Raw genomic sequence first — 15,753 nt, forward strand, 5'->3', positions numbered from 1 at the left:
TGTGGGCGGGTGCAAACATGCAAACAGCAACATTAGAACAAAGCATCAAGCTTTGATAAAGTGAAAGTCAGAGATGTCCCTCCTAACAGATCATTCTGTTGATAGTGCTGCAGGCTCACCGCCAACGACAATGAACTCTACTTCCCTCTCAAAAAGAAGATCATAAGACAATGGAAGTCAGCTCTTTCTCAGTATTAGAGATAAAATGAATCGAATGAATAGAACTAAAGCTCTTCTTCAGAAGCCCACTCTTGATCCAGGAGTTCTGGCCGACTACAGACCCACTTCTAACCTTCCCTTTCTCTATCACATCATTGGCAAAGTAGCAACAGATCAGTTGTGCGGCTTCCTACAATAGTTGTTTTATATTCAATCAGGATTTACCTGAATGTTCAGGCACTGTTACATCTTAACGAGCTGATGGCACTATGTAGAACACTGTGCTCCCAGAGTGCAGGGTTACTTGTGGTTCCAACAGTCTCCAAAGGTAGAATGGGAACCAGAGCCTTCAGCTATGAAGCTGCTCCACCCACTCCAGTTCCAGTCTGAAGGGGCAGACCCTCCACTGAAGTGTGGGCGTAACACTGCTCTCTGATGACATCCTGTAGGGCTGCCTCAGGTTAGCCTTGGACCAGCTCAGAGATATACTGCTGTAGGCCTGGAGTACCTGGGGGCTTCCTATCATACACTAAGCTCCTTTCTCCTCCTCCATCCTCCTCCTCCATCTGTATGTGTTCATTTACAGTTAATGCACGGAACTAACTTAGCTTATTCTCTGGAGTCTGTGCTTTCTCGTCACCCAGGTCTCCATGAATTGGGGTTGTGTGTGTGCGTGTTTGGGCTGTACGAATAAAATTGAATTGAATTGAATTGTGAACTCATGACAATCCAACTCTGGAGCTCTTTGGAGTTCTCTGGAGCACTGGAGCACTCGAGCGTGTTTCAGTGTTGAGGTTTCATCAGAAAGCTCTGCTGAAGCTGCTCTACACGACCTGCCCAGGACCACAGCAGACAACGTCTGCAAGCAGGAACCAAAACAGAGCTGAAAGGATGGTGAATATGGGAGGGCCATTCATCAGGTAACTCATGCTGCTCTGTGTCTGCTGGATATGTGAAGAGGCAGCCTTCAGCCACAATGGTCATCATACCAGCTCCACAGATCTGTCAACATACCTCAACATGGGTGTAAAATCTGTCAATGGAGCTTTCATTTGATCAGGATCATCGTGGCTGGATGGACATGAGACACTGATTCTGTCATCTGTCAGCTACTGTATGTTTAAGCCGATGCTTCTGCTTCTGTTTTCATGCTTGCTGCAACACAAATTGCCCCCTTATGACAAATAATGGATTGACTCCACTTGACGTACCTGTGAAGTAGTCGAAGCAGTCGTGCTGGAACACCTCGTACAAAACGCCAAGAAGCTGCCACATTTGGGGGGAAATGGTCTGACAGGTGAGGCCGAACGCCAGTGACAAGATCTCCTCGTAGAACTCTGCATGAGACAAGAAAGGAGCGTTCATGAATCAAGAACATGCACATACATTCACCTGTAGAACGCCAGCTACAGTGTGATCAGTGTAACAATGTGTTTATATATGTGCCCCAACAAGTACTGCGTGTAGAAGCATGCACACAGGTTAGCGGGCCGAGGCACTTTACAATCAGCTTGTTTTAATATAGAAGGAGAACAAGATGTTCAAGATTCACAGTGAAAAGCACAAACAGAGACAATGTCTCAAGGGAAAACATGTTTTGGTGTAAAGGACATCACCATTATGCAAAACGTGATTCTCCAAATACATGAAGAAAGGGAATTGGGTGCTCACAGTAGAAGAAATAAATGAAAGTGATGATTTGAGAGAAACATCTTTTATCAAGATTTGTCACATGATGAAGATACTGGAAGTGAAAATTAATTGCACCACCGTTGATCAATGCGATTTGTACCAGTTGAGATTGACACAGGTGCTGAAGCTGACTTCATCAATGGGAGCGATATTAAGGCTCTTAAATCTTAGTTTGTTTCCCATTTACAGAGCGAGGGCTGTGTTTACAGGTTCTTTAAGTGCACACAAGAACAGATCTATTATAGACAGATAGATACATATCTATCTGTCTATAATAGCCAATAGTGAAGAGAAGCTGCTTGATTTGAGAAAATATGTATTGGAATAAAATAGCAGAGTCCACCTTTAAAGTGACAGTTGGAGGCAAGTAAACAAGCTGCTGTTAGTCATTTTGCCGTATTACATTACATTTACATTACATTACATTACATCCATTGAGCAGACGCTTTTATCCAAAGAGACTTACAGTAAGTGTATTCAACATCGGTATTCAAGAGAACTACTGGTCACCAGAAGTCATGAGTGCATCTCCTTTAAACAAGCATCGAAGAGCATAAACCAGAGCAGAAGTACAGAAACAAACTAGTATGAATACAGTAAGTGGTGAGTGGAAGGCTCAGGGTAGTACTTCTTGAAGAGGTGAGTCTTCAGGGTAGTACTTCTTGAAGAGGTGAGTCTTCAGGGTAGTACTTCTTGAAGAGGTGAGTCTTCAGCCTGATGAAAGATGGGCAGCGACTCTGCTGTCCTGACGTCAGTGGGGAGTTCATTCCACCACTGAGGGACCAGGACAGGAAACAGCCGCGACCGGGTCGATCGGCCGCAGGGACCTCTGAGCGACGGGCGACCGATCGCCCCGAGGCAGCAGAGCAAAGAGGTCGGGCGGGGGTGTAGGGCTTGACCATGGCCTGGAGATAGGAAGGAGCTGTTCCTTTCACTGCCCTGTAGGCTAGCACCAGAGTCTTAACCTGGATGCTCTTACAGGTGTAGAGAACGGAGAAGGGAAGTTGTGGGAGAACTTGTGGCGATTGAACACCAGGCGAGCTGCAGCTTTCTGGACAAGCTCCAGAGGTCTGATGGCCGACGCCGGGGCTCCGGCAAGTAGTGAGTTGCAGTAGTCCAGGCGGGAGATGACAAGAGCCTGGATGAGCACCTGCGCCGTCTCATCAGTGAGGAAGGGGCGAATCCTCCTGATGTCGTAGAGCAGGAACCTGCAGGAGCATGGAACCGATGCAATGTTTGCTGAGAATGACAGTTGGTCGTCTAGGGTCACACTCAGGTTCCTCACTGTCCGAGTTGGCGTCACCACAGTATCATCGATGGTGATGGACAGGTCTCAGTGAGGGCAACCCTTCCCCGGGAGGAAAAGCAGCTCGGTTTTGTCCAGGTTGAGCTTCAGGTGGTGTGTCGTCATCAACTTCGAGATGTCAGCAAAGCACGCAGCGATGCCTCCACTTGAGTGTCCCCGGAGGAAATGACAAGACCAGCTGGGTGTCATCGGCATAACCATGGTAAGAGAAGTAACAGAACCCAGAGATGTTGTGTAGATTGCCATGAATCACTCCGAGGAGACAAAGCTTTAGAGAATTTGGCAAAGCGGCACTAGATGTGTGGTCTTGGGGTTGGGCAGGGTTTAGTGTTAAGTTGGTTGCATTGTCCTTTGTGTTTTCTTTTCTGTCTGTCGTTATGTTTTTCACTGATATATATATATATATATATATATTCTTTGGTTTTGGGGTTTTGACAACTGAAAAGCTGTAAATTGAAGTAAGTGGGATTGTTTTTGTTTGTTGATGATATGGCACCAGTCGCAGCCACCCCCTTAATATTTAGTCAGTTATCCGTGATTGTGTTGCTGTTATATATATACATGGTAGTGCTGGGCAAGTTAACGCGTTATTTTCACGTTAACGCATTCATTAATTAACGCAGACAATTATTTTATCGCGCCTTAACGCTTTTTAAAAATGTATGTAAAATTGGGGGGGGGGGGGGGGCAGAAATAAAGAGAGAAGCTGCACCAGCTGCTGCTCTCCCTGGAGACGACTGGACATCGCTGCGGCAAAGTCAGCAGACACTCAGATCTCCGTGGTCAACTCAGCAGACACTCACATGTTAGTGCACCTATATGCTGACATTCACCGTAAACGCATTCAAACGGCACAGATCGGGAGCGAGCAAAGGACTTTGAAAGTTAGCGGAAACATTAACGTGAGACAACATCCGGTTTCTTCAGACGAACATCCGGTTTTCAGAATAAGATGCCAACAAAGTATGAATTATATTCACATTAAGTATGAAACATGCTACCTGCATCTCGTGAACCAAATGTTATTGCACTTTTGTTCATATGGCAGCACTTTAAAATAAAAGTGCGCAATACACTACTTTTGAATTCATTGTTGAACTTTGCCATAACAATGCGATTAATCGCGATTAAATATTTGAATCATTGCCCAGCACTAATATGTATATTTTGTGTGGCCTTTAACAGCCATTTCACGTCTGATTAAACAAGCATATTTTCCTCCCTTAACCATATACTAGATAGGCACGTAACAGGCATGCAGAGTCATCAGTGGTGAGAAAGGCAACAAAGATGTTCATTAAAAGAATAAGGAACATTTCACAAACGTGTGCATTGCACTGTATAAACACTGACCAAACACTTTCCCAAAAGGCTAATGGTCACAATAGGCATTACAACTGAAAAGCATCTTTTATGCGATGAAATTGGAAATATCACAAAGCATAGAATAGGAGGATTTTTAGTTCCACCTTAAAATGCCAATTACTCACCCTGTGTCAGAATGGTCTGAGAGCAGCACAATGTAGAAACAGCAGGGACCTGATTTAAGGGTGTGAGTGAGTGTGTTCATGTAACAACAGTGGACTGCCCGTGCACACACCTGCCATACCTATGATAGGCTTCTGCAAGACCAGACCGATCACCTGCAAACAGATCCCCTCCAACTGCTGAGTGATCTGAGAGGTAGAATGAAAAGAATATATCGTATCAAATATCACATACGATACCGGAACAGCATGTATGATATCAGTGATGTGTGTGTGTGTGTGTGTGTGTGTGTGTGTGTGTGTGTGTGTGTGTGTGTGTGTGTGTGTGTGTGAGACCTCCTTGTGGTCCTCCATGACTGTGAGGATGGTGTCGATGGTGCTCAGGATGCCCAGAGCCATGACAGTCTTGTCCTCGTTCTCCTCGTACTCCTCACTCTGAAGGACCCTAGTGAAAATCTCCGCCTGTCAAACACACACACACACACACACACACACACACACTTCAGTCAACATCTTCTGCAGTCGCAGACGTCACATCAAGACACAGAAAACCACAATGCATCTGCACGTTTAAGAGAGCCAAACGAGGAACATTTAAGGCATTGTCAAACATGAAATGATATGCCTTCTGTTGTGAAACTATTTTAAGGTCTCAGCTCAACTTGCCAGAAAAAAATCCACAAAAATGTTCTTCTGTGTTGCTCCGCACGACTTCTGTTTCGGGACTACATTATGTTACAAAATGAAGGTTAGGTTTAGGCAACAAAACCACGTCGATTTAGGAAAACACAATTAGTGTCCCTGTACACAAAATTAACAGATTGCATTTCTAGACTGTTTGATGAACTGCCATGAGACTGGGCTGGAGGGACATCCCCACATACACACCGAGGGCAGAGGTTCCCTGCTGTGTTTGTTTGCATACGGCTCTATTAACTGTGACACACAGAGTGACGGCCGGCTCGTTCACGGCTCCAGCGAGGGTTGGATGTGCATCAGCAGGTGCTTGTTATACACAGTAGCTTACTTCTGGTGTACCTGTGTTAGTGGTGGAACGGACCATTGTCAACCCTCATGGTTCGGCACACAGTTTACCTTAACGGTGTGAAATAAAGTTTTACTGACATCAATATCCGCTAATGTTCAGTAAAATATGCGATCAGGACATCATTTATGCTTTCCTCGTCGCTGATCACTGAGAATGTTTCATTGTAAACATCCACTCCGTGTTGATGAGCGGAGCAGAGCTCGTAACGTGGCTGATAGACAACGAATGTTCCGTTCAGTTACATTATGATGCGTTCAGGCTCTTTTTGGTGAAAATGAGTATTGGGCGAAGATAAATTATAATATTATCATGATGTGTCCACATGTAATCTCGTATAATGTACCGGTAGGTTTGGTGAGAAACTTGAATGAATCCAGTTTTCACAGCAACATAAATAGATATTAGAGATGAACTATAACCTGTTTACACTCGCTCTAATAATCATTAAAAATACTAATGACAAGATTTGTTTTTATCAATGAAAATACTATCTTTTATTTCCTAACCATTTGAATCGGGTGCCTTTATAAAAAAAAACACTATAAATGACTTTAACAAAGTAAAAGGATAACATTTAGAATTTCTGATGGTTTGAAAGTGGTTGAAATGATTTGTCAAAAGGTCTGGAGCCTTGTAGACCAGCTGCTGTAATAAAACAACAAAGGGATCTTTATCTGCAAAGTCTGAAAGTTAGATTTGCTTCCTTTTTTCTTTGGTGCTGATCCCACCCGTGACTCTGATCCGTGATCCGAACCGAGAGTTCTATTTCATCCTTACTGACCGCCAGAGGCAGTGCTTCACACTGGATATCTTCCGTCTCGCGCATGCGCAGGTCGAATATTTATATCAACAAAGTCACGTGTGACCTCGGATGACCCCCGTCGTCTATAAGTTCCGGTGTCATCCTGAGCTCAGTCCTTTTTCATCTTCTCGCGACGCAGGTTAGCTACCATGGTAGCATAAACAAGGATGTGTCTCCGATCAAGACATATTAGAGCTCGTCGCTGTAGCCTTGCGACCACCGGTCGGAGTTGCGGTTCTCTCGCCCTCCAAAGGCTGCGACGAGCTGTCCCTCTTCGGAGGGAACGGTGTGTTCGCCGTTCGGATATCGAGCCCCGGACTGGTGGACGCCCCTATCATCGGTCGTCACCAGTCTGATAAGGGCCAGCTAAGTCGTGATGACAGCAATCGGTAAGATCGATTAACATTGTTTTCTATAACAGTTGTTTGTTCCACGGGTGGCAGAGCGCTTCCGCTCTAGTTAATCGAGTGGCGCGCTAACGAGAGCGTAGAATTACGCTGTCGGCCCGCCCTTCACAGTGTTACGGCTATCACAGTTAGCAGAGTGTTCCTGCTCAGGCAAACTTGGTGAGACACTAGATCGGCATTGGCGTTGTGTCCATTGAGATTTAATCTTTACATCTGACGTAATTCGCAGTTAGCAGTGTCTTCACTCAGGCTAACTTGGTGAGATGCTAGCTGGGACTGCGTCCATCAACTTTGTAAACCTTACGGCCGTCACAGTTAACAGAGCGTCCCCGCTCAGGTTAACTCAGTGGGAAGCTAGCTAAACAAAGCTGGTACTGTGGCTGTGGCCATCAACTTTGTAGCATTACAACTATCACAGTTAGCAGAGTGTGCTCGCTCAGGCTAACTCAGTGAATGCTAGTTATACTAAATCAACATTGAGGTTGTGCCCATTGATGTTTATACGTATTACGGCTGTCGAGACTAAGTTAATGCTGGATTGTGTCCATTGATTGCTGTAAACATTACGCCATATCAGTTAGCAGAGCGTTTCGCTCCGGCTAACTAGACTAAGCTAATACTCTGATTGTGTCCATTGATTGTTGTGAACATTATGTTTGGGAGGGCCCTTGCCTGACCAGCCTGTGGGCAATGTACCCACCAGGAGAACGAAACCAGGTTGTGGTTTTCCTGTTCCGTCACAAGCCTCCACCATGAGAGTGGCGGCTGCATCCAGGCGTGTCGACCCACTGCCCCCACTGGGTCTCCCTGACGGAGAGGACCAGCCCTCTGGGTCAAGATGCCCTGGCTCACACGTAGCCAGAGGATCTTCTTTATTCCTTTCCACCATTCCCTCTGATTTTGCTACAAGCTTGTCAGAGTCCTTCCCCGACAGGGGGGGATCTCCTGTCGCAACTAGAAGGTCGGATTTGGCATTCCAATCCCTGCCGCCTTCAACTATGGGTCACGGGAGGGCCTGACCGGATGCTGAGTGGCTGCATAGAACCAGTCTGGCTGACTAATCTGAATGCCAGTGCGTGGTCTACCTGCCTGCAGTACAAGAAACAGGTGGAAGCTGTTCTCCGACTGGTGTGCGGCTCAGAACAAGGTCCCAGTATAGCTCCCCGTGCCTCCTGTACTGAGTTTCTACAGTCCCTCCTGGATAAGGGCCGGTCTCTCCGGCATGGGACCTACCCTTGGTACTGGACACCTTATGCTTGTCTCCTTTTGAACCCCTGGCACAGGCGGAGCTGAGATGGCTATCGGCAAGACGTTTTCTCCTTGCCGTCAATTCAGCTCAATGTGGGGGCGAGCTGCATGCCCTATCAGTGGAAGAATCATGTCTGAGGTGGAACTCAGATGGCTTGGGTGTCACTTTCTGGCCTAAGGCAGTGTTTCTCCCAAGGGTGTGGATACGTTCACATATAAACCGGCCTATCCAGCTGGCAAAGTTGACCCCCCCCCCCCCCCCCATTGGGAGAGGAGAGGTCAAGGCTGCTGTGCCCAGTGTGGGCCCTCAGAGCTTATGTGGAAGCCACCGCCCGCATAGTCAGTTATGGTGAGCCTAGGAAGGGCTGTGCTCCTTTTAAAAAAGAAAAAAACAGCACCTGTCCCACTGGATAGTGGAGGCCATTGCCTATACATACAAGGCGAGCGGCTGCGCTCGGCCATCCGGGGTGAAGGGTCACTACCAAGAGTGTCTCCACACCGAGGGCAAGCCTGAGTGGTGTGCCTGTGGAGGATATATGTGCTGCGCCTCATGGGCATCACCGAGCATATTCACCAAACACTACAGAGTTAACGTTGCCACCCCTCACCCACTGGGGAGGGTTCTTTGGCCAATTTTCTCTGCCGGAGCTATAAGAGGTAGTTACTGTGCTTCCTCGTGACTCTTTTGGTATAAGTCATCCAGTGTGAAGCACTGCCTCTGGCGGTCAGTAAGGATGAAATAGAACGAAAGTTACGAATGTAACTACGGTTCTATGAATCCTGGATGACCGCCAGAGTTCTTGGTCACTCGGAATCCCGTGAACTTGCGAGAAGATTCCATAGGACTGAGCTCAGGATGACACCGGAACTTATAGACGACGGGGGTCATCCGAGGTCACACGTGACTTTGTTGATATAAATATTCTACCTGCGCATGCGCGAGACGGAAGATATCCAGTGTGAAGCACTGCCTCTGGCGGTCATCCAGGATTCATAGAACCGTAGTTACATTCGTAACTTTCGTTTTATGATCCGTTGCACCACTAATCAGTATTCTCACAGCACTGTATTTTTATAATGCTATGATAACATCTCTCTCGTGATATTACTCCCTCTTCATATTCTTTGCATTTCATAGAACTGAAGTTAAATCCAGTTACTGCTTTTGTTTTCCGTGGCAGACCAAAATTCATATATTTTGCGACGCCTCTGTAGCAGTGCATGCATATAAAGGAATCACTTTAATGGTGGAATCAACAACGTTCTGTACAAATGATCCCAAATCAGCAGTCAGAAACAATTAGACCAGTTCTCAATAACTGAGCCTGAGACCAAAGAGTCCAACAAGCCACGAGACCAATACAGGCGCAAGACGTCAAAACAGGATCTAGAACATTCTCAATCAAATGCGGAGAGGACTTAGAGGACTTAGACACCACATGCTCGATGCAAGTTGGCAGAAAATTATACGAATGATTGACTAATCATCCCTTATTTTGTCAACGTGTCACTAACATGTCAACATGTTAGTGTACAATTAAAGAAAGTACACAGACTTCACCGCTCAGACCGACTGTCTGCAATTAAACCAGCTTTGGATCCTACAACTCCTGCAAGTCCATTACATATGTGCTGGACATATCACTGGTTGATTTTCTAGAATTTCTCTGAAGTGTTGGAGCATATAGATCCATCACAACAGCATGACAATTCAATTCATTTAATTTTTGTATAGCCCAAAATCACAAATCACAAATCAGCTTCAGAGGGTAATTGCGTTGGTCCTCGCTGATTGGCTGATCGTTATTCCTCCTGCTTTGCTTATTGGTTAATAAGCCGCTGGTCTGTTGTGTTCCTACCAGGTTCTGCGTCATGTCCACAGCGATGGCGGCCACCTCCTGGTTGTACTCGCAGATCATCTTCTGAATGACGTTGGTCAGGTCGTCGTTCTCCGTCTCTTTCACCACATGCAGCAGCTCCTGCATGACCGGCCGGATGTACGGCCTGATGTACAGCTTGGCTACACGCGCAGAAAAGAGCACCAATCACAGTATGTGTCATTTCATATCATTTTGTATATCTTTAGAACTTTGGTAAGGTGATTTTACATTAATTTCATGGTCAGATTTGCACTTTTTGCATTAGCCATATTCATCCAGTGGTTTGCATCATCTTTTCAGTATTTTCACCTGTTTTCTGTTCTGAACTAGCAATCAGTTGATTGAAACTCCTGAATTCCTCCACACACCTTGTTCTTGGTTGCTGACCAGCGTCTGTAGAGCCATTGCAGCTTCCACCTTCACGGGCATCTCTTTGTCGTCGATCAGATCCTGTTTCACCAATTCGACAGCGTTCCTTAGCACCAGCTCATCATGGAAACGCAGCGGGCTGAAGCAGTGGAGCACCCAGCACGACTGCCAAGCACAAATTAATACAACACACATACATGTTTCATCTCAGGCCATCCAGTTCTTAGATATCTGAACCCACACATGTAACGGCCCATTAATCGTCTGCACAGCATACAACACCCTCTGTTCTTAGACCCTCGCATCGGAAAAGGAAAACTCCCCCAAATAAAACTTTAACAACAGAGGAGGGCCCCCTCTCCCAGGATGGCAAGAAGTGTAACAGATGTCATGTGTACAGAACGTACATACGATATAAATAATACATATCAGTCAAGTAATAGCAGTAGTAGCACTAATAATACATTATGACTACTAATAACAGCAGCCTTGGATATAACAGAATAATAATGATAATAACAGCAGTAATAGTAACAGTAATGGTAATAGCAATGTAACTAATAATAATAATAATAGTAGTTGTGTGTGTCAGGTATAACCACGACCCTTCAAACGGTGAATGGACTGAACTTGTATTTCTCTGTTCGAGTCTTCTAACACTCAAAGCTCTTCAACACCACATGTCATCATTCACCCATTCACACCCTGATGACAGGGCTACTATGCAAGGTGCCACCTGCCCATCAGTGCTCTAACAAAGCATTCACACTCTGCAGGACCAGCCTGAGGAAAGCATCGACTCATCTACCAACGAGCCACAGCCCCCAATCCTGCCAACGTGCTGGGTGGTCCTGGAGGGCTTTCAGAAATTGTAGCGTCTGTGCTAGACAAAGCTTGTCATATGTATAAATTTATATCTAAATATAAATACACATACACACAGGTGTAATGGAATGGTTGAGATATTAGCCCTGTGAAGGAGGGATGAGAGGGTCCACTCACCCTGGCTCGCAGGTAACCCAGAGGAGAGTTGAGCAGAGGGAAGACATAGTTTTGCAGCATCAGTTCCATCTGCTCCCTGTACATCCGCTTCTATAGGAGGAGAAATGCACACACACAACACAGCCCAGAGATTATTAGACCACCAAAGAGGCAGCAAGTGGATTCAACTTACTTTAAACTTGACAGGCTCCATCCAGCCTGTTTCACAGGAAACACAGTCCCACCCAGAGGTCTGTCTGTGGACGAGCGTACCTTCAGTAACAGCTCAGCCAGAGCTCCAATGCAGTGCAGTGCCCCGTCCTTCTTGCGAGGGTCAGCAGATGGGTCCATCAGTATCTGGTGGCAGAACTCCATCATCTGAGGAAGAACCTGCCAAGAGCAGAACACAAAGCTTACATGGAGAAACGGATGATGCAGAAACTGAAGCTTATTGTGAAATGTCAAACCAACATGTTGCCGTGGTGTCTGACCACAGCAACATGTTGCCGTGGTGTCTGACCACAGCAACATGTTGCTGTGGTCAGACACCACAGCAACATGTTGCCGTGGTGTCTGACCACAGCAACATGTTGCTGTGGTCAGACACCACAGCAACATGTTGCTGTGGTCAGACACCACAGCAACATGTTGCTGTGGTGTCTGACCACAGCAACATGTCCGTCCCTCCTACTTGCACAATGCAACTGGCTGCAATCAGATCGATTCAAAGCACATCTGCTGTTGGTATCGACCGCTGTATTATTAGTACTTAAGAAGACCAATAACCCATATTTGGAAGCATTATGTTTGCAGTAAAAATGTGAATGTTAGTGTCGACAGACAGAACATGCCGACGACAAACTGCAACAACAATCTTTAAATGCCATTCAGCATTAAATGCTGCAAAAGATATATTTTCAACATTTCCCAGAGAAGCAGCCGCTGCTCTTCTTTGCATGTGTTGCAGACTTCCTCTCCTGGTGTTCACTGAGTGCAATATCTCTGTAAACTAGGATCCTTTGGTCTTCGGCTGAAGGAATCACTGACTACGTTTACATGCACACACATATTCCACATATTCTGAATATGACATGGTTCATGGAAACATCATATTCCGTTTGGATATTCTGTATTAGGCCTTATTTTGAATGGACCCTTTTCCGACTGAGATATGTGGAATAAGTCGACATTATTTGGGTTTTCAGAACATTCTTTGGAATATGCGTCTGAATAGGTTTTTGGGGCAGCTTGTGAGGCATGGCCTCTTTCCTGTTCATGACCAGCTCTGTGTGTTCTACACAAACCAACTAGACAACAGTTGGTAAAGCTGGAGTAGCGGCGCATGCTCAGAAGAGAAGCCCACGTGCTTAAGCATTATGAATGGATATGCACAAATATTGCAACAATGACCTTTTCACAAAGGTGGTTGAAGGAATGAAGAAGGGAGGCTGTGCTCGCGGGGAACAAGTTTGCCACCAAGGGAAAACTCTGAAAAAAAGTTTGCAAAGAAGCAAAATGGCACAACCGCTCATGCCATTTCACTTTGCATATTTACACGTGATGAACGACATGTTAGGGCCTCGACCCTTTCTAAAAAGTGGGACTCACGAGCCTCGGTGATGAGGATGCAGCATGGGGCCGTTGTATTTGATCAGAATATGCATGGCTGCATGTAAATGTATGCTAGTGGATTCCTTTACATTTGCTACGTATACAGTTTAATAGGAATATTCACCTTTTCACAATAAGGGCAAAAGCTGGTATATTTGGTGCCTGTAAACGTGGTCACTGACTGACCCACTCAGCCTCAGGTGAAGGTCTGACGGCTGAGTTTGGCTGTGTACCTGAGGGGACCTGTGAGTGACAGTTCTCTGTGGGTTCATCACTACAAACAACACCCTTCAAATGACATCATCTTATTTGATCAGATTAGTGCAGCTTTAATTAAAATGTAGCAGAATAAACAAAGATTGGCAACAAAGCACTAAGGTAAGAAAGAACAAAGAGAATATCTTTGCTGTGCTTTGTATGTCACATGATTGACCACCATTAACCAACAGTCATCAGACAAACGTATCGGAGTAAAAGTATAAAGCCTCAAAGGATGAACACACTCAGGCAAAGAGCCGGTGCCTACACGTTGTGTAGAATTGCCATAGTTGAGTAAATGTACTCGGTTGTTCAGGACCGATGCTCCTTCTCACCTCCTTCCTCTTGCGAGCAGCTTTATAGAGGACGCTCTGGGCAGCAGTGGCTGGTAGGGCTTGGTCATCGTAGAGGTCTGCAACACAGACAACACCACACTCACAAAGAGAACGCAATCAAACAATCCTCTCTCTCTCTCTCTCTCTCTCTCTCTCGCTTTCAGTTGTCATGGCAGGCATCACAGTCATGCTCCTCATTCAGCATCGCATTGCAGCAGATCCTTTCATCACCACCACCAGACTGTCTAGAGCAGGGGTGTCAAACTCATCTTCACGGTCGCCCTCAAAGGGCCGGTTGTAAATGTAACTACTCATAACATATTGGTAAATAACTGTCTCTGCATTTGTTTATTCAAGTGTAAAAATATGTACATGCAGTTATATAAATGTAAACATATATTTAAGCACATTTCTGTTATTATAACTTAAAACCTTTTAATTTAGGGTTCAGAAACCCACATTACTCTATCAAAGATCAAACTATTAAAGAAAATATCAAAGACAAATATCAAACAAGTTATTGTAATCACTTTGTTCAAAGCTTAAAATCCTTTCAAGAGTGCGTTTGCACAATCCCACATGAAGTATTTCATGCGTTTTAAAGCCACGTTTAAAGTAGTCTTCAATGTACTCACAATACATTTCCATTGCAAATGTACAGTAACCAGCCAAAGAGCTGCTTCTATGTTTAAGTATCTCATCATTATGACTTTCTATCATAGTTATGACTTTCTACCTCATAACTTCGACTTTCTATCTCATAATTTCGACTATGGGGATATTTTTATTATCAAGTCTAACTTTTTTTTTTTTTGCTGGCGGATTCGCGGGCCACATAAAATGACGTGGCTGGCCGGATTCGGCCCGCGGGCCAGGAGTTTGAGACCCCTGGTCTGGACCCTCTAATATACTACGTCACAATGGAGTCCAATCACCAAAGCCTTTTCACTATTCATTTCTTATATATATATATATATATATATATATATATATACAGAATATATATTTATATATATATGAAATAAATTATTATTCATTCTAATCAAGTCTCTCCTGATTGAACGACAAAGAGTAATTCATAAACAAAAGCCCACTCACTTTCAGGTAGTTTTTCCTGTGCTCTAATAATCTACTGTACATGATAATATACAGTAGATTATTATGCATGATAATTCAAACAAGCATTTACAAAATGTTACCAATGATATTTAATAGCAGATCTGGTGTGCTGTCTATTAGCCAACATACAGCCTGATTTGGCATCATGCTTTTCTTGGCTGAGCGAGCTCAGTGATGGATGGAGTGTACTCACTGAACTTCATGCGGATGTACTCATAAGGGTCTTCCAGCCAAAGCTTCTCATCCTCATCTTTGTAACACATGAGAGGGAAGATGACCTCCTGGCATATGGTCTGTAAGAGATGATCAATAACAAGGAAAAGCAGATATATAACAAGGAAAGACATGTGACACTCGAGATAGAGGGAACTTTGCATCCCTCTGAAGTCCACCTTTCAGAAACTGAAGACAGTGAAGACATGACACGTTTGGTACGGTCTGGTTCTCAAGAACATAAATGAACAAGTTTAAAGCAACTCTTCCCCTTTATGTACTCTCCAAAACCAACCTGAACCAACTAGGTTAAAACTGTCATTACACTGTAGTTCTGATGGTTTCCCTCTTTTACAATATTCATCAGTGTAGCAACAGACAGGGAAGACCGCAGGCTCGTAAACATGAGGTGTTGTAATATTCTAAGAACTTGGCTTTGTGAATGTTTCGTGAACACAGTGCTTAATTGACTGATCATATAAGCACTAATGGATTGATTGGATACATAATGAATTGCCAAAAAATGTATTAATCAATTCATTTTTTAGGTAATTTGTCAAGCATCTTGGCTTTCCCACGAGCGTTGGATGTTTCGTCGCTACGTGTCGCTTTATTTTCGAAGGCTTCAGTGCTTCGTTTGATAGCATTAGCTCACATTCCACACACTGAGCCCTCGGCTCTGCCTCGTTGCCTCCGTTCACAAAGCCGTACTTGAGAAAGTCAGGATTGTACTTGCACACACATTTAGACTTTTGGGGGGTATGGCACCACTGTCGTCTTCATTTTTTCTTTTTAATAACTTATCCATAACTTTCGCTACAGGCTAGCGGCTAGCTGA

General features: G+C 44.7%; 1 protein-coding gene across 4 annotated transcripts in view; it reads right to left on the minus strand.

Moving 5' to 3' along the window:
• ipo8 (importin 8) overlaps positions 1-15,753 on the minus strand; it is a gene marked incomplete at its 3' end in the record, with an annotated part of 59,580 nt that overhangs the window by 9,040 nt on the left and 34,787 nt on the right. For 2 of the 4 annotated variants that reach the window (XM_079294178.1, XM_079294180.1), the window contains exons 10-18: positions 14,896-14,995; positions 13,584-13,660; positions 11,653-11,769; positions 11,401-11,490; positions 10,398-10,563; positions 10,009-10,169; positions 4,981-5,106; positions 4,758-4,833; positions 1,371-1,496 (exon numbers count right to left, since the gene is read on the minus strand). In XM_079294178.1, the coding sequence (XP_079150304.1) occupies positions 1,371-1,496; positions 4,758-4,833; positions 4,981-5,106; positions 10,009-10,169; positions 10,398-10,563; positions 11,401-11,490; positions 11,653-11,769; positions 13,584-13,660; positions 14,896-14,995 (1,039 nt within the window). Of the gene's footprint in view, positions 1-1,370; positions 1,497-4,757; positions 5,107-10,008; positions 10,170-10,397; positions 10,564-11,400; positions 11,491-11,652; positions 11,770-13,583; positions 13,661-14,895; positions 14,996-15,753 lie in introns of all 4 variants that reach the window. The other 2 variants (XM_079294179.1, XM_079294177.1) reach the window with 2 other exon arrangements.

This window comes from Melanostigma gelatinosum, assembly GCF_949748355.1.
Source record: "Melanostigma gelatinosum genome assembly, chromosome: 22".
Classification (NCBI taxonomy): Eukaryota; Metazoa; Chordata; class Actinopteri; order Perciformes; family Zoarcidae; genus Melanostigma; species Melanostigma gelatinosum.